General features: G+C 40.1%; 2 protein-coding genes across 5 annotated transcripts in view; both read right to left on the bottom strand.

The window, feature by feature from the left end:
- The window catches only part of POC1B (POC1 centriolar protein B), a 41,184-nt gene extending 24,240 nt beyond the window's left edge, over positions 1 to 16,944 (bottom strand). The window contains exons 1-7 of one of the 4 annotated variants that reach the window (XM_085538343.1): positions 16,878 to 16,944; positions 16,716 to 16,800; positions 4,179 to 4,350; positions 3,186 to 3,365; positions 1,787 to 1,894; positions 925 to 1,023; positions 537 to 670 (exon numbers count right to left, since the gene is read on the bottom strand). In XM_085538343.1, the coding sequence (XP_085394469.1) occupies positions 537 to 670; positions 925 to 1,023; positions 1,787 to 1,793 (240 nt within the window). In that variant the 5' untranslated portion in view covers positions 1,794 to 1,894; positions 3,186 to 3,365; positions 4,179 to 4,350; positions 16,716 to 16,800; positions 16,878 to 16,944. Of the gene's footprint in view, positions 1 to 536; positions 671 to 924; positions 1,041 to 1,786; positions 1,895 to 3,185; positions 3,366 to 4,178; positions 4,351 to 16,715; positions 16,801 to 16,877 lie in introns of all 4 variants that reach the window. The other 3 variants (XM_015857790.2, XM_085538348.1, XM_085538357.1) reach the window with 3 other exon arrangements.
- On the bottom strand, positions 11,653 to 16,613 carry GALNT4 (polypeptide N-acetylgalactosaminyltransferase 4). Its single transcript, XM_015857778.3, has one exon. It carries the CDS (start codon positions 16,299 to 16,301, stop codon positions 14,550 to 14,552), a length of 1,752 nt encoding a protein of 583 aa, XP_015713264.1. The 5' UTR covers positions 16,302 to 16,613; the 3' UTR covers positions 11,653 to 14,549.
- Positions 16,945 to 25,157: the final 8,213 nt, after the last annotated feature.

The following is a 25,157-nucleotide window of genomic DNA, read 5'->3' on the forward strand; positions in this document are numbered from 1 at the left end:
CAAAACACTTTGCCATCCACTGAAATTTAATCTTCAACTATAACAAGATGTTGTGTTACTTCCACTCAAAAAAAAAGATAATGAAGAACTGATTAAAATCTCCACGTCAAGAGGGTTACAGGCCTTATGAGGAGTGGCTGAGGGAGCTAGGATTGTTCAGCCTGGAGGAGACTCATGGGAGACCTCATAGCTCTCTATAACTTCCTGAAGGGAGGTTGTAGTGAGCTTGGGGTCGGCATTTTCTCTCATGCAGACAGTGATAGAACTAGAGGGTTCGGTTCCAAGCTGCACCAGGGGAGATTCAGGCTGGAGATTAGGAAGTATTACTTCTAGGAAAGGGTAGTCAGGTATCGGAATGCACTGCCCAGGGAGGCGGTGGAGTCACCGACCATGGGAGTGTTCAAGAAATGTTTGAATGTTGTGTTGGGGGATATGATTTAACTGGGAAGTATTGGTGATGGTTGGACTCGATGATCTTCTAGGTCTTTTCCAACCTTGATAATTTTGTGATTCTGTGATTCTGTTAAGGTATATACCTTGTGTCCGTGAAGTGTGTAAATAAGTCTTCCTTCTAAGAGGTCCAGAATCTTAAGGGTACCATCAGTAGAAGCAGTGATGAGATAGTTACCAGAAGGATGGAACGATACACAGTTAACTTCTGCTCTGTGAACTAATTTACAGAAGATAATATTTAAAGTCTACATAAGGAAATATAAACCATTTCTGTGCTCTTTTCTACTTCCCCACTCTAAAAAAGTGTTTAGGATAATCAGAATGCGGCTACAGAAAGATTACTTACAAAATACCATCATGATCTGCTTCTGTACTTTCTCAAATAAAGAATGAAATCACATAAATCAAAGTAAATTACATTTTGCAAGGAAGAGTCCCACCCTAAAGAAAACACAACTATGTTGCTTTTACCTTTGTAATGCTGTAGCAGCTTGTTCATTCGAATATCCCACAGTTTCACAGTATGATTAGAACCTGCAGATGCTATACATGTACCGCTTGGGTTGAAATCTGCAAAATTTGGAAACCTAAATATAATTCATTAAAACAGACCAATTATTTGTTTTGGTAGAAATACTTGTGTTTTTCTTTTTCTTTCTTTCTTTTTTTTTTTTTTAAATAAAGTATTAACATTGAGTATATAAGAAATACCTTACTTGAGTTTCCAAAGAACTTAAATAAGCACGAGTAAACAAAATGTGCCTGATAAATCATAGACTCATTAAGGTTGATGAGACTGTAATCTGGATATTTGTTGTATATTTCTTTAAAAAGGACAGCTTACTGACTCAGATATCCACAACTGATACTGGCATACAAAATTCCTAGAAGAAAATGTTGCAAAATCTATTCCTGACCATAATGGTATTGATGTACAGAAGAATCAAGAGTTTTTAAGTAGGAAGTAAAATAAACGTCTCCATACACAGATGTGGCAGATTAATGAAGCTAACAAAATACAGTCCTTGTCAACAGCAAGTAGAGAACTCTTAGAATTCCAATATTAAATAGCATTATCTTACCCAAATAAACATGAAAGTGTTTAGTAATCCAAGAACAATCTAACGACTCTGTGCTATTTCTTAACTATGGGAAAACAGCTGGATAGATGCAGCTAATTTCATTATTTAGGAAAATGCTAAAATTAATTATTTTAGCTTATATGGGTGGTAGAAAAACTTACAACCTATCTTCAATAGCACACATTAGCAAAACACAGATTTAATCTTATTAAAACGATATACTTACACTTCTTTTTAATAGCAACACTTACCCTTCATAATCTATCAAACTATCAATACATGTTTTATTTATTGTATCCCAGATCTTCACAGATTTGTCCTCACTGCACGATGCTATTAGTCTTCCATCAGGTGAAAATCTGGAACATGCAAATGTATAGATTACTAGTCTCAGAAGTATCAGTCACATTGTATTCTAGACATAAGCAGCAAAGCACTGGAACCAGGAAAGTCTACCCAGAATTAAAATGTAAAGCATTCAAAGAACATTTGAATTTATCATATTTCTCAGGAAGCAATAAAACTGGAAACCTCCCTCTACACTTTTGTTTTTCCATTTCACAGGCAACTACAATAAATCCAAGATTAATATTAAGATCCATAAGTGATGGAAGGAGGAAAACAACAGTAATGGAAACATAAGGTTGGCATTTCAGATACCAAAGAGATAATAACAGAAAACTATAAGCAAAAGAGGACAAAGGAGAATCTTGCATTCAATTTTAACTTACATATATCCCCTGTGATTTCTCTCAAATTCCAAACTGTCAGCAAAACATTTCTTGGTTTAGCAGACTAGGTTTTTAAACAATATAAATTGATATGTCTATAATTTCACTAATCTTCACTATTTCTACATAACAATCAACTGCACAAGGACTTCAGAATGCTACCCACAAACACTGACATGCTATTTCCGACAGCTTCCATTTTTCTTTTCAAGATTAGATACTTTGGAATTTTGTAGGGCTTTACAAGTATTATGTTTCTTCTCCAAGATGTTAAAAAGTGGGCCTCTTAGCTGGAGATTTGCCAATAATATGGAAACATATTATGAAAGAACGATCTTTGTTTTTTTGTCTTTGAAGATCTGCTCTGCCTTAAATGGGATGTTAATCTTAGCTTTCAGTACAAAGACTTTATTTTAACTTCTCCAGTTCTGTAAATTTAACTCATTTTGACTCATGACCTTTTTACTGTTTGAAGAATAGTTAAGAAAACTCTGCCATGAATAATGAAACTAGACATAAGTGAATGCTACAAAGTAAGTTGTTACCAGAAAACAGATATATGCAGGATAGTGGAAGGAAACAGGATACTCCACGATGTATGACCTAAATGTCCCTTGTTCAGTATATAAGACCTAAATGTCCTTTAGAGTAAAAGGATTAAGAATCAGTGGCTGATTTTCTATGTGCACATATCAACACAGAGCAAACATTCAGATTTTAATTTGGAAATATAGACAAAACATGTGTGTGTTAGGTATTCTTTTATTACAATTTTATTATTAGCAATAGATCAGCTTACGCCATTCACAGATTTTTCCTCTCTTAGTTCTGTTTTAGGAAATAAAAACCTTTTGAAAGGAGTTCTGAATGCAGAATCCACCACGAATACCCCTGTGCAGAGAGTAAAACCACAGCTTACTTGGCACAGCGAACCCAGTGAGTATGTTGAAACAGTGAAAACAAAAGGCGCCGACGCTGAACACTCCATATTTTCACTGATTTATCATTGGATGCTGAAACTAGAAAGTGGCCATCGTGTGAGAAGCTCACGCTACGAACAGATGCTGTATGACCTTTCAGTACTGATGATTCACCGTAACTGAAAAAAAACCACAACAATAACATTAAATAAAAATAGGGTTAAAAACACACACACAGAAAAAAAAAATATTATCTACTTGGAAGACTACACCTCATCCAAACAAAAAAAATAAGCAATACACACTGGCTAAATCATTGCTGCCTATTTTTATATATATATAAAATATATATAAGGCAAAATTAACTATATTATATATATATATATATATATATATATATACACATTATTTGCAGGTAAAACATTAAAATACAGACTTAAAAGTGATCTTATTTAAGACGATCAATATTTGGAAATTATTGCAACTATCACTACCAGCCTCCATGCAGTATTTGAAAAAAGATTTATTAAATACTTTGATACAGTAATCAAGAAAATGTTTAAGAGTTAAAACAACACCGGTCTTTCCAAGATCATCCTGGATTGCTCACAATTACAAACTGCTTGAAAATAAGTCTGAGATGACAAATCAAATACAATATTTTCATTAGAAATGCTTTTTGTTTCTTTCATCATTTGTCTCTCCAAAAAGAAGTACAGTCAAGTAGTTCTTCTAAAAGAAATAAATCCGTTAACCTGGAAATATATTATCAAGTGTATTCCTGCAGACTCATGAGATCATAGTGTCTAAACTGCTAAACTACTCCCTGGAAGAGCAATCAGTAAAGCATCACATTACTTGTGCTCTTCTGTATCTGTCAATACTCAGGCAGGGATGTAGGAAGCAAACATAAACATTTACTACGAAAGGGCCCCAACATTCACACTACACGTTAAGGAAACGTACAGCCAGCACCTCCCAGTGACACTCACATGCAAGGAATCCACAGTCTGACAGTACGATCCTGGGAAGATGAAGCAAGTAGCTGTCCCTCTGGTGAGAAATTCACGCTGGTCACAGCATCTGTGTGACCTACAAATTTGTAAGCTCTGCACTGTTTCTTCAGCTTCCATATCATAAGACACCTATCCAAAGAAGAGGTAGCTGGCAAGAAATGATTAAAACACATTATGAGTCTGCCAATTGCTATTTGAAAAATCAGAGCAAACGATTACAGATATGGATTCACCATCCACTCGCTAGTTTGGGAGGGCGTTAGGGGAGGGAGAATTTACTGGATTTCAATTGATAGTTCTGTTTGCCTGGCCTTAATACAAGCCTGGCAGCCAGAAACATCAACACCAGTTTATGGCAAAGATATAAAAAGACTGGAGAAGTGAAAGCTAATAATGCTTAACAGCTAGCTCTCCCACATATAGAGCAAACAAGCTGAACATCATGCATATCATGAGTATGAATCCAGATACAGTGTTACTAAATACTAAGAAAGTCACTAAAAACAAGAGAAACTTTTCAATGATAAGTTCAGAAACTTTGTTCTCTGAGATGGATTTTTTTATATATTTATTTTTTAGCACCTAGTACTTAACTCAGAAGAAACAGGCAATCTTAAAATCAAGATAAAATTTCTAACACTTCAAATACCTAAACTGAGATGTGCATCTAAAGAACATGTATCTAAAGATGATAACTAACTCCGTAATTCTAATTAAGAATGCAGTTTTCAATACTGGCATTTGGATAGCTCAAAATATGATGTAAACTTCTTGGCCTGTTAATAGAAAACAGTACAACTTTCAGTTTTTCCAGTCATCTTACAAGTTGATTACACTACCTACTTAACATATCTCCCATCTTAAAAAAATCATTACTATAGAAGGAGGAAGGGAAGAAGTAAAATGACTTTCTTGAAACTGAAGAATGAAGAAAAGGGAAAAAAGAGAGATGGGTCTTCTCTTCCCAGCCAGACTCTTTCAGGCACCAGCACAGCACTGGCAGCAACTGAAGAAATGAAGTCAGTTTATTACCATACATGCCAAGGCAAACCTTAAATAAAATATTAGACTTTAAACTCTCCTTTAAGACTTGGCTGAGATATGGCATTTTCCTTCCCAAATGGCTTCTGCTAAAAGATGTGGAACCAGACTTTTCCAGTACCCATATCAGTAGATGTAAATCTGACAGAAGTATAGGATGTTTAACCACACCCCTGTTCCAGCTTTTCTGGTCTCTTTTTTTCACAGTAAGCTTTTACTAAAGGCACTTGAGTGATTTTTGTTATTGTCTTTGATTCAGAAAAATATGACCTGGAGTGGCATAAACAAGAGGAAAAAAAAAAAAGAAGTGAAAAGTAAGCCAAAATAGAATTTGGAGGAGTCACATTAAAAACATGGAACAGACAAGATTGATGTTTCCTAAAATTAATAATTATCTATGGAAAATGAATAAGTACCTCCCAGACTGCTGACAGGCCTTCAAATACTGTCCTTCCTTGCTCCCAGTTCTAAAACTAAAGGAAATATTCTAAGAGATGACAGAATAATAAATTTAAAGCCTGGTTTCTTGCTGTTTGCTCTCTCACAGAAAAATTATCTCATGGCTAATGACACAAGCAATGACATTCTTGTTTTCCTGGGACACCTACAAACACATTCCTTGCTCTCCCTTTGGACTCCCCACTGCCTGTGCTGAAATAGCATCCTTTCTCCATCTTTAGGGAGGTTTCTCTCTTCAAGTCACCACCTCATTACCAAGAATATAAAGGCTATTTATTGTCTCTGTTGCTGCAGTTCAAGCCCAGTTAACACCACTCCAGGAGAACAATGGAGGAGTTCAGAACTTGCACAGTAACAGGCAGACCAGACACAGAATTCTTTTCCCAAAGCAATGTGAATCTGTGTTTGAGAAGCATAAGCCCAGAGAAAGAAACTAAATCAAACCTTTGAGCCCACGTCCAACTTTTGCCGCTGGGCTGCAAAGGAAGTTAGGTCCCCTTACCATGAATATGCCTCAGACCTATCCAAGGAAGCTGAAACTGACTTTGGAGTATGTGGTAAATACCTAATCTTTTTTCTCTAAAGTCAAATATTTTATTTCAGGGAGGAGTCTGAAGGGCAATACTGTTGCCAAATGTAATTTCTGTTATCAGTACTAATCTTAAAAAGCTGTACACGTGTTAAATGCATGGCAGAAATCAGTTCTATCAAATTAACTCTTTTATTTCTCTTTATTCCACTTCAAAGGATTTTGTCTGCTTTATAACACTGCTTCTCCAGTTTACTCAGGCACAGTACCTTAGGAATTGTTTCTTCATCTTTTGATGAATTTTTCTTGTCTCAAGTTCACACTGTGCATACACTTAAGTGTGCAAAAGGAGAGGATCAAGAACCTTCCAACCCAGCTTATGTGGGGTCCTGCAGGGGCACAGACCAGACCTTGATGTTACCTCCTGCCAGCACTTTGCTACATATGGCAGTACCCTAACATTTGGCTTCCTGTTATCATACCTGTACTGGGCCCATACTATACTCCACTGCTAATTTAAAGCATCAGAAATGAAACAAAAGAAACATAGGAGGTCCAGAGCAGTTTTTAAAGGGGACTATATCAGAGGACTGCAGTACATTCTCCTCCCAGAAACACAACCAGCGCTCCATTTAGAGAAGAAAAAAAGTAACCAATGCCACTTAGGCATAGCAATGATAATACCTGACCATCTGCAACATGTAACTACAAAGATGAAAGCTAAAAACCACACAGAGGCTACTTCAATATGCAACTTAGTCCAGTTCATATACTTGGCTTCCTGTACACACACCCAAGTCTGAGGTAATGCTTGAAAATTTGTTTTGTGGTTATGTGTCATAATAGAAGGGAATACCAAAGAACAGAGACCTGGATTTAATGCAAAGGTCAAGTTTACACACTGCTTTGCTCCTGTTCTCTAAACAAACGCCTGGGCTTTCAATAAGCCAAGAAAAACGGCTAAGATACTTTGCAATGAAACCAAGCTCTGCTTTTCTTACAGACACACATGCTCAATTGTGATCAGGAACACAATGTAAATGCATACAAACGGACACGGTACAGCACATTGGAATGAGAAATGGGTGAACAGACATGCTGAGGTAAAAGTCCATTCACATACGTTGAGGCATGATGCTAACAGGTGTATTCACATGTGTGGCATGCACACCACACACACAGAGCTGTGAGGTGTGAATATGCGTCTTTAGGCATGTTTAGTTTGGCACCTTCACACCCATTGATTGATGTGGTATGTACACACATGCTGAAATGTATCTCCAGGGCTCTGCCTGCACACAGGCTTAATCTCACAGAGACAATCTCAGTGCCCAACAGTATTGCCACCAGCCTGAAACCACACACAGTATCTACCTTATGCAGGTAGTCTGAGATGCAGGCATTCACTGCCAATTTGTCCTCACTATCCTTTATAAATCTTGTGGATACCTGGAAGTGCTATCTCAAGTCCTCCTTACAGTATATAAAATACTTCCTGAAAGGCTTTTGAGACATAAAATTATCATCTTTTACTACTAATGTTCACTTGCCAACATCAGTTCTAAAAATATTGGTCACTTGGCACAGGTTGTCAGAACTGTCAGTTTCTTGATACAGAGACCAGAGAAGTAGATGGAACATTTGGGGTCAGGATCAGAGAAGCAGATGGATCGATATTGTCTGGCACACTCTCAGCACTCATACTCAGGGTGCTGTCACAAAGAAAACCCCAACAAGAATTTCCAAATGTATGGCTTCCTGTACCTCACAGCTAAAGTCTGGCCACTCAAATTGTAAGTGTATCTACATAGCAACATGAACAGTGTAAAAAAGCACAACTTTGTTTTAACTGCAGTATGAATAACATTTATATTAACCTGCAAAAAGTGTTACAGACTAGAGAAGTGATATTGATCTGGCTCATGATCTGGCTGGGTAAGTAATGTCTTATAGATTATACACCTCTTTCATTAGCTTCATGGGTTTTTGTTGTTTGGTTGGTAGGTTTGGTTATTTGTTCTTTTTTGAAGGATTTCTTCTGACTACTGTGGTTGACTTCCTACGCAAAAAGACAACTATTTGTTTGAGTTACAGAATATCAATGAAGAAAATAAATATTTTGACTGGAAACTGATTGATGCTGAATCCATTACTTTAGCTTGTTAAAAACTGGAGCATACTGCTCATTTTTATTTGACTTGCTTCCTTTTTAGTCTCCGAATCTTGTCATGTATTTCTCTAGCGATTGCACATAGAATTAATCCCCTTATATTTTCCCCCTACATCTTAATCTACTTTCTCTGTTCAGTTAAATATATCAAGGTATTTATAACCATCACTATCAGCTACTGTTCATTTCAAATACACTTATGATGTTTAAAAATCCCCTCCAATTTTTCACATTAAAAGAATACCGACAGGCAAAAAGGACACAAACTACCCTGATTCTCAGTCACACTCCCTCTTTGGTCACTTTCTATCTTTCAATTCATCTTTATCTTTGTGTTTCATTATTGCTATGAGCCATGAACAAAAATGATTCATGACCTGTAATGAAGCACTGTTTCTCTAGGCACATTTTCCAGCTACTAGGAAGGGCAAGTATTGTACTGAATAACATATTCAAGAATGGTAGTAGATATCCATCTGATAGACTTCCAGTTTATTAATTAGAAGTTTTAATCAAACATACTTTGAAATACTTGGCAGATCTTCACCTCAGCTATTAATCCCACTTTAAATAAAACCAGGGAAACGTAATTCAAGAAAATCCTTTCATCCTGGATCCCTGCTAGTATGTTGCTCTATTTAATCCATTAACGACAAACTTTTATTTTATTTAATTTCTGTCTGATAATATTTTCATCAGAGAATGAGCAGCAGATTTCCCAGAAGTCAGCTCGAGTCCAACTAGAGGTCAACATTTCCCTACAGACACGTACACACAATCTGGCTGTGTATCACATACCTGATTCAGAAAACACTTAACAGAAAACATTCTGCCTCTTCATACGCTTCAAACTAAAAAACCTGAAACAACGCTCATGGATCTGTATGAATGTTATGAAGTTTAAAAATGAGTTATGAAACTTCACAGAGGTTTTGAATAAGCCATCTTTTCAACGCTCTGCCACGACAGCTTGGAACTTTACTGTTTACACTACATGCATCAGTGTCAAGCAAAGAAGGGTTCAACTGAAAAGAAAGAAAACAAAGAGAGCACTACTCTCTACTGACCACACCAGTTTATCTTCTTTGGCAGGAAGAAGGTAATGAAAGTTCAGAAGCACAGTCTTTATGGGGCTACAGAGGGAAAACAGTATTTTAATCTTTTTCCATTGTTCTCACAGAGAACGTGGCTCAAAGCTTCAAGGCAACATTAGCAGAATTCAATCACAAGCCATGCAGGGACTCCCATTATCTATACCCAAGGCAGTATAATTTTGCCCCTTCTCCCAGTTCTACATAGTATATCCCTCTTCAGAATTATGGTTTGATTGCTGATCAACTCAGGAGCAAAACATTTCCACTGTAACAGTCCTGCCAAAAATCCAGGTGGTGACCTGGGCACAGGCAGACCATATACCGAGGCTCCCTGCTCTGGTATCCTAACAGTGGTGCCCTGTGCTGCCTGGAGATCTGCCTGAAGTACTTCCCTGTATCTTCTCCTCCTTGGGTCTCCCACCCAATGCTGGCAACAGCCTCACACTGATCCTCTTCAGCTTGCCACACAGCATTCCTCAGGCGCAAAGTGCCATGAACATGTCTTGAAACACAGAGAACACAGCCCATCTTCACATACCTGCAGTACATGCTTTGGAGAAATCACAAACCCTAAATTGATGATTTCCCCTGGATTCACCTAATTGTCAACTTTAGCCATGTTTAATGACAAAAAGCCCCCACAGAATTATTATGTATTCAATTCAGGCTTTTAGTTCAAACATGGAAGACCTGAATTCCTAACTTTATCCTAAGCCCAACTTCTCATCCAACAAGGTTCTAACTTTGGTATCTGTAGTTCTCATCTTTTTTAATATATTTTATAGTTAGTTCTGAGACACAAAAGCAAATACTCAAAGTGCTCCAGCACAGTACAGATAACTGTCAGCAGGAACTATGCTCATCATACTTAGGTAGATAAGATTATCTCTAACAAGGAATGCTTTTTGAATTGGAGTCTATGCACAACAGCACTGCCAGAAACTGGTGAACTAAATAAAGTAACGAGTAAATGAACAAAAAATTTCCTTTCATAGAATAAAACATGAAACCTAGACTTAATTATCCATTTAAATAATGTGAAGATGGTTACTTTAACTTATTAGACATTTGGAATTGCATATGGAAGAACAAACAAAACAAAACAAAACAAAACAAAACACCTACAACAGAGGTAATACTTCATCCTGAGTTAATGTGGAGTTGTTAATGTGCAGTTTCAAACTCTACCTGTGTGCCCTGGCAGACGTGAAGACAAGGCCTTACAAACTAGAGTACTTATCCAAACGAGCTGTGCTTGATTGCCATTTTCTGTCACACCACCATGACAGCACTTAGTGTTTCCATTCAAAATACGTGATTCCACATCCTCTAATAATACAACACAGGTCCAACATTTTGTGTACTACAATTTCAGCTCCATCAGGGGTGGTACGACATACATCAGTATTACAAGAAATTTTCAAACTGCAGTGTACATGTTCCATAATGAAATGTAAGTATGCATGTATGGATATATGGATAGAGCAAGCTAAACACAAGGTACCTCAGTATGGAATTACCTACTACGCTTCCATTTCCTGGAACACCCCAGTGGTGACTATAAGATAAAGCTGTGCAAAAGATCAGAAAGGATAAGCATAGCAAGGGCTTCCCAGCTAAATACACCACTTGGTCACCCCCTTCCTTTGCCCTTCCTCCCCTTTGCATACTGAAACAGGCCCAGCACAATTAGATCACCCAGTGCAAGGATTACACGTTAAATGGAGAACAAGGATATTTGTGTGAATATTTGAACAACAATACAAACAGGAAAAATCTCACACCTTACAGCAACGTTGCAAATCACATTGTGATAAGGTGCAGTGTCACAGTACAAACACAATTAACAGTAACTCCAAAAGTTTTCTACTTCAAGGAAAAGAGTTAGCAATTGAACCTCTGACAAAGTAACTAATCTGGGATTCTAATAGTGGACTCCACATGAGGAACTTTTAATAGCTTCCACAAAGATCATGATCATGGCATTTTCACTGTACAGTGTATGTAGTGTAGGGTTTTTAGAGTTAGGGTACTGGTTAGGCTGTGGTTGGACTTGATGATCTTCAAGGTCTTTTCCAACCTGGGTAATTCTATGTATTTATACAAGTGGCAGAGAAAATCAATACATGTAAAAAGAAAACGGCACATTAGCCAACATTTCATTATCATTCTCGATTTTATTTTTCAAGAGAAACCTCAGGGTAATCTCACATTTATTCAGTGTTAAGTTTACATTCAGCTTCTTAAGTCACTTAAAAAGTCAGTAGTTTAAAATATACACAAGTGCTCCTCATATTTTTTAAAGTTTAATAGAATAGAAAATCTTCCACAGTTCCAGGTGTTCCAGGAATCTGCAGGCACTGGAAAATAGCCTTATTAGAGTATTCCTGTACAATTGCAATAACCCAGTTCAAGACTAGATGAACTGGGAATGGAAAGCCTTTTCTCTTTCTTTCTTTCCTTGCCCACTTCCCCCATTTCAACTTTTCCTCCATTTGGGTGAAAATAAATACTTTATGTCTGAAATCCAGATCATTTACTTCAGCCACGTTGTTTGCTTTTACCTTTTTTGGTTTTATTTCTCCCCCCCCCAGTTTTATTTAGGTTTTAAATAACCACAAAAACAGAACGGGAGGTGGTGCGGAGAAGGAAGAAAGGTTCAAGTACACACAGAACAAGTTTTTAAACTCTAAGAGGCAGATTCACTTTGATTTATTGCTTCAATAGATAAGGAACACTTTGAATGTCAGGTTTAACACGAAGGTAGTTCTTTATACAAAATATAGTTTTTGTCAAGTCCTAAAAAAAGTTAATTGCATAAAACTTGCATAGTCGATATCCGCACTCTTTACTTTCATCTGAGGAAACATGCATTGCATATACCACTGATGCTTCAGTCATGTAGGAGAGCCCAGGCCTTTTTACTGTTGTACCTACTGAATATTAACAGCCTACAGCAAGTTTCTCACAAAAGCACCTACTTTGTGTGATTTGCTCCTCCAGTACGCAATGGCTGCTTGCCTTTTACAATTTGATACGTGATTCATAACTCGTAGGTCTGCAAAATAATTCCTTACTGCAGCGGAATGGAATTTTTCAGGAATGTCTCCCTTATATAGTAAAGAAGCTCCCTTTTACCCCAAAATTGTTTTATGGGGTGGGGAAACAAAACAAACAAACAAAAAAGAGGAAAAAAATAAGTTGTAAGTAACCTCCCAGAAATAAGTTAAAGGCTTAAAACAACCCATGCCACACAGTGGCAAGCATTTTGAGCATGATTCAAATGTATCCCCCACTCCAAATTTTCTTCCTCTGCTCCCCTTCAATCTCAGCCTGTTTGCACCCAAACCCTTCAATTCTTTAAGACCACTTAGATTCTACCATATATCTTTACTAACTCTTGCTTTATTATCTTCAGTATATTCACCTACTTCAAGTCTCACTTGCTCCCCTTTAACCATCCTACTTAGCAACACCTTTACCAAACGTGCATCTACTGCATACCTCAGGGGTCTTTACCCAGATTCTTATTACTCCAAGTTCCCACCAGCCCAGAGTGAAGGATTACTATACTGTGGCTACTGAAAGACACAATTACAGTGTAAGGAACCAAACAAAGTTAGAATGCCCAAAACATTAAGATAAGCGTTCAACTTAACTGTATATAGCTAAAAAAAAAAAAAAACACAGAATCAAGATTTTTTTTTTTTCAAATTCAAAAAAACATATCTGTCACATCTACTATCTATAATCACACTGAAAGCTCATCAGTAACGTGATTCTAGAACTGGTGTTACTCAAAGCTTAGTATAACAGGATACAGAAAACATTAATAAGATTTGTTATATGATTCACAGGACATCTTGCTTTCCTCTAATCTCTTCTTTGCCTTTCCAGCCCTCTTCACCCCAGCAACTCCAGACTAGGCCTCCCAGAACACTACAGTGAAGAGAAAGGAGCTGTGTATGCTGCATTATTTCCAAACTCTACTGAGTGTGCAGAGTATGACAGCTGGTGCCAAATATATAACACAAAATAAGTCAGCCCAATTTTAACTTTGTACTTCTCCCCTCTACTCTGCTGCCGGTCTAAAACGTGTAAGATTCATTAAAATAAAAATACAAATGGATACATGGCATAGTCACACAGACTTTGAGCCTCTACTAAGCCAAACTCAATGAAAATCGTACACAATGATGTAAATATGAAATACATAGCAAAGAAACAGCAGTAGCTAATGTAATTCTGCGCTTTGTTTCCTACCCTCCAGTAGAATCATAAGTCTAACCACTTATTTCCTCCCATCTGCAGCACCTCTAGCACATCCTTGGTTTCTCTGCTACTACGTTCTTTTCTAAACATGAGGCTCACCCTGGCCAGGTTAAGTTTTACAGAACAGGAGCTAGACTGCAAAGCTGTACCCAAATCCACACACTAAAAGTCCTTTCTACTCTTCAATGCAGTATTATAGTTAGAGGTCACCCTAAAACCCTTCATAGCACGCAAATTCCCTAGAAAACTGCAGAATATTCCAAGACCTCAGGTGCAGCTTTCCACATCAACATCAATTCAGTCACATGCTACAGCAGTATAACTTAGGGAGACAGATATGTCTGTTATGGTGAATCTGCAAGTAAGTGAATACTGCAAGAACCTCAGTTTTACTTCAGTAAGTACAATATTTTTACCTGCACGTAACATTACCGTGCAAGTTTAATGCACTCATTTTCTTAATAGTAAACAATGAGAAAAATCCCTCTTTAGTCCACTCAAAAGGATATGCTTTCCCATAATCAAGAGAGACCAAAATAAGAAAATAATTGGTCAAAATTTTACAAAAATAGAAGGCATTAGAAGTGTAAATCCCTGTTTAAGAAACTAACTCCCAGCATTCGCTTTTGCTTTCCATAATAGTTCACCACAGCAGATAGTTAATACACCGCTACAGGACAGACACACCTGGAGACATGCCAAGGTATGCAATCAAACGTCGCTATCTGCTCACATACGTAAAAACCTTGGAGACTCTGCTCAGTTCTTACTACCGCTAGCAATCATTTCTCAAATTTCCACATCTGATTTTTATCTGCAGCATTACAAGTCCTCATTTCCACATCAGCACGCCCCTCAGCAGTACGATAAGCAGTAAGGCACTTCCCAGAATGAGGATGATAAATAGTCCCGTCTTCTTTGAAATGCCATATAATAATTTCCGGGACAGGAGATCCATCTTTTGGGCAGCTCCTCATGCCTATGAAATCCTCTTGCTCTGGAACTTCAGCACATAACTCCGTTACAGAGTTAAATCTAAACTCCTTATTTGATGTGTATTCAAAAAATTGATTTCCTCCCTGACCATGACATCCAAAGAGAGAAAGGTGAGCCCCAGTAGGATTATGCTCTGGTAAAACATAGTCTAGGCACTCTGACGATATGCCTACACTGCGGACGGCACCGTGCCAGCCAGGACGATCTTCTGGTACATGCAACTCAGAAAAGACGTTTTTCAAATACCAGTCAAAACTCTTGCACTTCAAACGCTCTCTTAGCAGCTTTCTCTCAGAAATATCTCCGTAGTTTTCTTTCCTCGCTGGAGGATTTCTGTTGTAGAAGTGTTCTTTATACTCATCCATCCACACCTCAGCAGCACGTGCCGTGTTCTGAAGGAAATTCGGTCTAGCATACGGAGCACGCTTTGGAAACACATGGCCTACATGGGAGCACGGATGAATTTCTAGCATGCCTCCGCATTGCCACACTCTAAATGATAACTCTAAGTTCTCTCCTCCCCATACATCCATTCCCGTATCATAGGTACCTAGGTACTCGAAATACTTCTTGCTGACAGCAAACAATCCCCCAGCCATTGTTGGGGATCTGATTGGGTCTATTTCAGATTTGCGTCTTAGCCGTTCGTGTTTCGGCACTGAGTGCCACTGGAATGTCAGTCGCCAGTCAAAGCCCCCGATCATGGGCTCCGCTGACTGCATGTAATACTCAAATGTGTTCCAGTCGATGGTGTCAATAACAGGACAGATCACAACAGTCTCGTTCTCAGCAATCCTCTCTAGCAATGGTTCTAACCAACCGGAGACGCATTCGCAGTGACAGTCGAGAAACGTGAGGACATCACCAGTAGCAAAGGTAGCTCCAATTAAGCGCGCCCGAACCAATCCTTCCCGTTTGTTGGTCCGTATTAAACGAACTCTTTTCAGACTGCTTATGTACTTCTCCAGGTCAGTTTTCAAATACACTTTATCACTCAAATCATCCACCAATATAATTTCTTTCAGAAGCACTGAAGGAGAAGTTTCAAGAACACTGTGTACTGTCCGCAGCAATGTGGACCAGGCTTCGTTGTAGAAGGCGATTACGACAGACGTTGTGGGCAGCTTTCTGTAGTTGTAAGATTTCGCTTTACAGCCACTCAGCCGATTGTCTTCAATGTGCCGATGGAGAGAGATTTTATCACTCACATAAATATTAATCGCATACTTATCGATAAGCTCTGCTTCCTGCTTCTTCTCCTCGGGGCTCAGCTGCAGGCGAGTGGCTTTGCCCCACTCTCCCGGGGCGTAAGAATCGGGTGGGGATTTCTCATAAACCGGACGAGCCAAATCCACCGCCTCATCTGCTCCGTCCGTAAAACGCCGCTCCCATTTCCCTTTGGAGATGCTCTCCCCGGCGATGGAGGCACCGAAAGAAGAAACCGACAGCTCCAAAGCGAAGTAGGCGACCATCAAGAAGCCCAGCAACGCGCAGCTTCTGCGGACCCACGTCCACCTTCTCGCCAGCCGGATCCTCATGGCAGCCCCTCGCTGAGCAGAGCTCGGGGAGCCGCCGCCGGCTGCCCTCACGCCCCCGTGCGGGGCTCGGACAGACACCGGGAGTGCAGCAGGTCGGGCCGGGGAGACGAGGGGGCAGCAGAAAGGCACGGCGTAACCCCCGCCCACACAGCCCCGGCACTGCTCTGCCTCACTTGCTTGCTTGCTTGCTTACTTCCTCCTCCCCCTCCTCCTTCTCCCCTCTCATGGCGGGACAAACCCCTCCCCCGTCCTGTGGTTTGCTCTAAAACTTGTCGCTTAAGGAAGGGGCAGACACTCACCGCCCGCCCGGCCGGCGCGGGATGCCGCCCCGCCCCCGGACCCGCTGCCGGAACCGCGGGCGGCGCGGCTCAGCCCGGCGGGAGGGAAGAGCCGCCTCCCGCCCCACGCACTCACCGAGCTCCGCGGCGCTCGCGCTGAAGGCGACACCCGTCACCGCCGCCCCGTGGCCTCGGAGGGGACGGATCAAGACCGGGTCCTCCTGAGAGAAAGCGGCGCTCCGTTAGAACCGTGGCAGAGACCCTCGCCCTCCACCGCCCCCCGTCCCCGTTCCCTTACCAGCACGGAGGCCATGGGCGGAGCGGGCTGCTGCGGCCGCCCGAGCGGCGCCTCAAACCCCGCGCGCTCCAGGCGCGGCCGGTCGAGCCCCGAGCTCCTCTGCGGCGCCCGCCTCGCGTCCTGCCATTCGCCCATCGGCGGCCTCACGGGGGGAGCGGGGCGGAGCCGTGCCCTGCCGGCGCCCCTTCTCCTCCCTGCGGCCTCGCCATCGGTGCTCGATTGCCCGGGAGCGGCTCGTCCCGCAAGGCGGCCCTGGTGCCGTCCTGCTGCCCCGTGAGGAGAGCTCTGGCTGGCTCCTGGGGTAGCAGGGAGCACGGTGATCACAGCAGCTGCAGCTCCATTGCCCGTAGCGCCTGAGGAGGCTGGGACAGGAGGGAGGCTTTAAGGAGCCTTTGGGTTGTCTGTGTATAGCTGTTGTTTGGGCAGTGCAGAAAGGCTGAGCGGGAATGTGAAGGCTCATGCCCGGGATTAGGTGGCAAGGAGGGCATGAAGGAGATGTCAGGAGTCAGTCTGTTGTTGGGCATCTGTTTCTAAGTCTATCTGCTTTTATCTGCCTCATCCTTCAGCAGAGCTGGGGAGAGGACAAAACCTTCAGAGCTGGTGGAAGTTATTGCCCACACTGCCCGGATCTTCTTTAAATTAATGCAGAACAACTCTATGTAACACCTCAGTAAGCGATTTTGAATTCAACAGGCTTAGTTAGTAGTGGCCTCTTTATTGTTGGTTTTTTGGTTGTTTTTTTTCCCCCTTTATTACCCTGTTCCTGCTTTCCAGATTTCCCAGTTTGTGTTTGTATCGTATCGCTGTCTTCAAAAGCACCTTTAACGACTCACAGAATGGCTTGGGTTGGAAAGGATATTAAAGCCCATTCATTTTCAACTCCATACTATGGCCAGGCTTGCTACCCTCTAGACCATGCTGCCCAGGATCCCATCCAACGTGGCCTTGGACCAGGGATGGGATATCTACAGTTTCCCTGTGCAGTCTGTTCCACTGCCTCACCACATTTGGAATAAAGAACTTCCCCTTAACATCTAACCTCAATCTCCCGTTCTTTAAACCTCGTCCTACCACTGTTTACACACCTAAGAAGTCTGTCCGCCTCTTGCTTATAAACTCCATTTAAATACTGAAAGGCTGCAGTATGGTCTACCCGGAGTCTTTTCCAGGCTGAGCATGCCCAGCTCCCTCTACGTTTGTCAGTAGGCGAGGTGCTCCAGCTCTATGATCATCTTCATAACCCTCCTCTGGACTCGTCCCAACAACTCCGTGTCCTTCCTGTGCTGGGGGCCCAACGCTGGACTCAGTACTCCAAATGGGGCCTTAGAAGAGCAGAGGAGAGGGGCACAATCACTTCCCTTGTCTTGAGGGCCACCCCTCTTTTGATGTGGCCCATGATACAGTTGGGCTTCCCGGCTGCAATGCTTTAAAAAAGCACAAGTAGACTTTTTGTTCTGTTTAAACAACAAAAAAGTAGCTGTTACCAGAGAATGTGTGAATGATTATGCAGCATTGCAAATCCCTTAGATGAGGAAACCAATCTCAAGGGAAAAATACTGCTCCAATAGTTATGCTAGAAGAAATAGGTGAAATAATTGGCAAACGGAGGGCTACGATTGCTATCAAACTGTTGTTCAATATGCAGGCATTCAGGAAGAAATAGCTTATACTGCAATTATCTTTTTCTTTTTTTTTTTTTAATCTAGCCTGCATTTTTACAGCATTTCATCTGACATTGAACTCAAACATCTATAGAATCAGGTTAGTAATTAGGCCAACGTGTGAGATTGGTCAGTTACAGAACAGCTCCAAATCAATTATATTTAACCATGAAGTTTAGATTTAAAATAGCATTTCAAAACTGCTGGAAAAAGGCAGAATTATCACGAGTATGTGAAAAAGGTTTCCGTTATTATCTTCTAGTCAGTCCTTTCATTGCATACTGGTTACTTGACTTTACAACTTCAGAGCTTAAGAGAAGTTTTCAAAACAGAAATGGTGGAATACATTTCCTTTAACTCTGACCTAAGTAAAGCTGCAGCTTTATGTCATTATTCGTTCTTGGTTTGGCATTGTGTTTTTCCACACAGCACATGAATCCATCCTTCCATGTTAGCTTCCATGACTTAGTTATTGCAAAGTAAAAATTTAGCATTAAAAAGTTGGTAATGATAAGCCTTGAGTGTCCCACATTCTGCCACATTGTAGGAACACTGCAGTATCCTCAGTGAGTTCAATTGTCTTCCTTACCACTACTGAAGTTTTCCAGCTATCCCATTTCTCCTAGGACTTACTGACTGTGAGCGAAGCCTATCAGTAGGAAAACAGCCAAGTACCGATCGACTGTATGCACCTGGGAAGCAATTTTAGTCCCAGTTCAAGTTGGTGTGTTCTATTTTCTTAGAGAAATTACTCTCTGCTTCTGTATCTCAGTATTTCTGGTATCTTGTGTTCTGGAAGCCAATGGGGAGGAGTACTTGGTATTATATTTACAAGCTGAGATAAATGAGAGTTAAGTCATATTGAATCTTTCTCCTTTTACTGCCTTCACATCTGCTGCATTTCCAGCAGATCAGCATCTTCTACTCATTTAAAGAGTGTTGCCAATAAACAAAAATCTGTACCTGACCCTAAAATTCCTGACATGGTTCCAGGTGATAGGCACAATGTGAAGAAAGAACTGCAGCTACTGAAAGGAGTGTGAATATCACTTATTTCTACTGGCTGAAAGTTTCTCAACTTTCAGGGTTTACAAAGTTAATCTGTTCCTTGCTGCTTTCCTTCACCTAAGGGCATTTTGAGGACTCCCACATGATTGTAGGAGATGAAGTACTCCCTTGTTGCAGATATATAATTAGCTATAATAATTGTAGCTATAAAGCTGGCAGCTAATAGTCTTTATGTGGATTTTTTTTTCCCATTAGCATGCATAGATTTTATTTTTAGAACAATTTTCTGATTCCCGAAACTCCCAGTAATCTAATAAAATTATGAGTTTATATTAACTTCTTAAGGTTGAGAATGACTGTTCTGCAATATACAGCTGCAAACTACTACACAGGGTTGTCGTGTGCTGTGATGGCAATGATAGATGGTGCATCAGAAGGTGTCTTCCAAGCATGATGCCTCAGTGAGCTGTTGCTTCATAACCTGTGGTGTTGTTCTCAGATACTGAGTTAAGGTAGTGTATGTTTGCCCAAACAGAAGTTGTGCGTACAGAGGATCACTAAGATTTTAGTTCAAAGTTATGCAGGTTACCTGGTCACAGTAGGGAAAGACCTAGTTAAATTATGTGTCGAATTCAAGGACATGTAGACAAACTTGGTAATTTTCTTGCATATATATGTCGCAATGCAATGCAATGCAATTACACTGACCACATATTATTTCATAATTATATAGGTAATAATGCATGTAGTACTAGGGACGAACGGAACACACCAGCCCACTGAGAATTCCATCCTATCTCATAGGAGGACTTTATAACATTAGTATTAATACAGAGTTTGAATGTCATATCCTACTTAAACTGAGAGCCCAAGTTCTATGTTATGCAATCACATCAGCAGTGGCTGCTAACACAGCTGAACCCACAGGTCACTGGGGTGAGCCTTTGGCAGGGGGGAGAGACTGGTGATGACTCTGCAGCATGTGGGAGCCAGGCAGGTCCAGTGCACTCTGGGTGTTGTTGGTTTGGAGGAATTTTCTTATCAAAGTCCCATTAAAATCTATTTACCAACAACATGTAGAACATAAAAGGATTGCAAGCCTGTACATAGATTTGTAATGTGAGGGTAATTCAGAATATGTCTGATACTACTTATAGTCTAAGACTCAAATACCTGAGAGATAACTGGGAATTACCTTTTGGGGATGACAGAATAGTTTATTTGAATAAAGTCACATGAAACTTTCAAAAACATTGTTTGATCTCAGAGACTTATTGAAGGGCACTCATAGAAGTTTTTAGTGGGAAAGCTTTTCTTGTTTTTGTAAGCAGTCAAAGAAGGGAGGCATAAAAACTAGTTAAAACATATACGTTGCCTTCCTGTCTGTCAACTCTTCATAGGACTGCAGATCAGTAGACCTTGATAAGCATCTAGATCATACAAGACCTGTTTCCAAACAGTGTGCTTTCAGCTAGAAGGTAGCTGCAGCTCTTTCAAAACACCTCACTGTGCTCCTGGCAGACCTTTTGGTAGCCGGTCTCCAAAGCTTGAGGAACCAGCAAATGATCCAGATACAGAAACTGTAGATTTTCTTGCTGTGCAAATGAGGTGCTTTTTGCCGCTAAACATAAGATAGAACCATAGTCAGATGCATCCACTTCATGTCACAGCTTTCTACTCTTCACAATAGGTAAGAGAGATGATTGATAGGAGTTTTATATTAGTGAAGCGCTCATAACAGTATTACATAGTTCAGTAAGCAGTAATAAGCCTGATGAAGCTCTTATCAAAGTGAGGCATACGTGGCAGATTGCCCAGTATTTAAGTATTACTAGCTTAATTAAAATACTAATTTACATTTTACATCTAAATCTGCTAATGAGGTAGCTCAGGAATCCTATTAAAATACATGAAAGTTATCTAATATTGGATGGCTTGTATTCACTCAAACCGGTGGCAGCCTCATGTGGATGGCTATGGTGTATTTCGTATTTGTAATGTCTGTAATATATCACCATTCTATTTCCAGATATATTACATAACCTCCAAGATAAATCTTTTAGCGAAAAGGAGTTGCAACTTTGAATTGCCCTGGTTATAGCTATTCACTAAAAATCTGGATTTATTTATTTATTGGGTTTCTTTTTCCAGCCAGACAAGTTAGGTACTGCATGCAAATCACATGTATTTCTAAGTAGAAATTAAATTAGAAGTCATGTGTTTTAGATCTATATGGTTCTATAGTTCAAGAACTATATAGTGGAATGGATTGAAGTGTCAAGAACTTTGATTCCTTGAAGAATTCATTTTATATTTGTGTAGACTGATGACAAATGGCAACAAATTTACATATATGGTCAAATGATTTTGGTGTCCTTGATTCTTGAAGGTGTCCTTGAAATAGGGCAAGAGAAGAAGGATGCATTATAGGGCATTGTTTAAGCATGGTAGAGAAATACAATAATCTAAAAATAATTCTTAATGTTCACAGTAGCTTGCAGCTGATAGATTTTTAAGATTTTTTTCCTTTTTCAATATATAACTTGTATTTTTACTGACGGACATATAAGAGAACTTTAAGTGCCTGAAGGGAAACACCTGTAAAGAGAAACAGCGTAATTTACACCATAAATCAGAAACTGTCTAGATTAGAAGCTGAGTGGCAGTTGCTCTGCCAAAGAATTTGTCTTTAAGTCTTTAGAATTTGTGTAAACATGGGTGTGTTTTCCAAAGGGTTTTTTTTATTTGTTCCTTTTAATTAGTTATTTTCATATAAAAGAAGCATATCTTTATAATGTCTTCAGGGATTACATTTCTTTATGTTTCTCCTTAAGAACCTTAAAAAACAAAGTGAAGGTACTTCATGTAATAATATGCGCTTACGCTGTGATCTGCATTTAAGCCTCAGTGTCACCTCCAATGTTTGTTATAAATCATAGTCTCTGTAACATTCTACGATAATCCTGTTATGGTGGTTTGTAGCAATGACATCAGTACCTGCATACCATGTGCAGTTCTAACTTTTTCTCATAGAATCATAGAATGGCCTGTGTTGAAAAGGACCACAGTGATCATCTGGTTTCAACTCCCTGCTATATGCAGGGCTGCCAACCACCAGACCAGGCTGCCCAGAGCCACATCCAGCCTGGCCTTGAATGCCTGCAGGGATGGGGCATCCACAACCTCCTTGGACAACCTGTTCCAGTGTGCCACCAGCCTCTGTGTGAAAAGCTTTCTACTAATATCTAAGCTAACCTCCCCCCCGCCTTAATTTAAAACCTTTCCCCCTTGTCCTATCACTATCCACACTCATAAACAGGCATTCCCCCTCCTGTTTAAACACTCCTTTCAAGTACTGGAAGACCGCAGTGAGGTCTCCCCAGAGCCTTTTCTTCTCTAAGCCAAACAAGCCCAGTTCCCTCAACCTTTCATCATAGCAGAGGTGCTCCAGCCCTATGATCATCTTATTGGCCCTCCTGTGGACCTGCTCCAAGAGCTCCATGTCCTTTCTGTATTGGGGGCCCCATGCCTGGATGCAGTACTCCAGACGGGGCCTCACAAGTGCCGAGCAGAGGGGAACAATCACCTCCCTCTCCCTGCTGGCCACCCCTTTTTAATGTAGCCCAAAACACAGCTGGCCTTCTGGGCTGCAGGAATTCACTGCTGGCTCATATCCAGCTTCTCGTCCTCCAGGACCCCCATGTCCCTCTCCGCAGGTCTGCTCTCAAGGAGATCTTCTCCCAGTTTGTATAAATACATGGAGTTGCCTCGACCCAAGTGCAGCACCCTGCACTCAACCTTATTGAACCTCATTAGACTCTCCTCTCCTTTCATAATGTTTTAACAGATGACTAATACTAGTAATGTTTGCTGTGTTGCCAGCAACATGAATGTGTTGGTAAATAGATTTCTATTTCAGAGCACCCGCATCTATCTTTTCTAGAAATTCGCAACATTTTTTAAGTAGATATGTCATATGATGGCTGTTTCCACTGCATACAGAACCTGAGAAAATTGCATAATCAACTTCAACAAACTCTCTGGTAATGGATGTTTAAAACCATTGAACACTTGTGTGTTTTACAAGGTTCAGGAAGGTTAGAACAGGTTCTGAAGAATTTATTAAAGTGCAGCAAACATTAGAATAAATGTGTGCCAGATGTCATATGTTACAGTGTTTGCAGATTATCTCCATTTAGTACAGCTGAATAATAACATCATTTAACAGAATGTGATTATTAACTGCAGGAGTGATCTAATGAAAACTGATGAACTGCCATGTGAAGATCCCTAGCTTGATGAAATGTCTACTTACCCGTGTGTCTCAAGGCACATAGCAGAATTCCTGTTGGCAGGTAGTTCATGGCATTTACTATAAGCCAGACTTCACTAAAAGTAGATGGGTGACGTTTTCAATGTTGCAGTGAAGGTGTAGAGAATATAAGGAGTGATAAAAGCTTTTTTTGCTTGACTAAGCTTTTCAAACTCTTATAATACCATATTCTTCCCATTTGAATAGAAAATGTAGAAAATCACCTTGTTTCACCACCTGCAATTACAATTGATCAGAACGCTTCAGGACCCCAAAAAACTGTCAGAAGCCTTTGTAAAACATCCCTGTTCTACGTAGATGGACAACTATGAAATATACATAAGGAAGTGAATGAAGGTTGTTCAGCTGTGTAATAATCCATTGCGTATCAGTGAAAGTGGATAGCTGACAAAGTGCCAGTGAAAAACAAAGACAAGAACGTTGAGGATTTTTTCCTCATCTTGAAGGAACAAAACAAAAGAGGATGCACAGGTTTTCTCTGAGGCTTTGGGGAATTATGGGACTGAATGAAAAAACAGATGTGCACATCGTCACTAAAACAATCAGGTACTTTGTATTCATATGATGCTTTTTATTCAGAGATTGTGAAGTAATTTTCCAGTCTGACTAGCAGTTTGTTCTACAGGTGGGATTTTACTTGCTCTTGAATTTCTGCAGAGATGTGCTCAGTGCTGAATGCTGGACTGAAAACATACATTTCATAGGGAATTTCAGTAGAATTTCATAGGCAATGCAGTAGAATCAGAACAAGAATTCATGTCTGACTCCAAAATCTTATTTCAGGGCTTCAAGAAATTACTGGCAAGCCTCCAAGAGACATGAAAAGGGGAGAAAAAAAGTGTGTGGAGATAAAATTCTGATCTGTAGGAGTTGTTTTTAATTAAGGATACTTGGTAAGGTTACCTACAGAAGGGCTTAACAGGATTTCACTTAGCTAACAGCATTTTCTGTTCAAAAATCCTGATGTTACTTCAGATTTGACCTTTGCTTTGTGTCATACCTTCTGCAGATACCGTTTCTTATTGCTCTTGTCCTTCGCTGAATTTAAATCCATAGAGAATTTCTTCTGCTTTTGCTTTCTGCTAGCTACTTGGTTTTCGTTTTGCTTTGTGGTATAAGAGTCAAATTGGAAGAAGACGGGAACAGCTATTTCTGTGTTTCTTGCATTGCTTTGGATGTCTGCTTGAAATTTAAATGGTCAAATTCATTGAACTCTAGATTATAGACAGTTTATAGCAAGATATACTAGGTATGTAAACAGTACATGGATTCACAGCG

This window comes from Coturnix japonica, chromosome 1, assembly GCF_054131305.1.
Source record: "Coturnix japonica strain WE chromosome 1, WE-NBRP24, whole genome shotgun sequence".
NCBI classification, from domain to species: domain Eukaryota; kingdom Metazoa; phylum Chordata; class Aves; order Galliformes; family Phasianidae; genus Coturnix; species Coturnix japonica.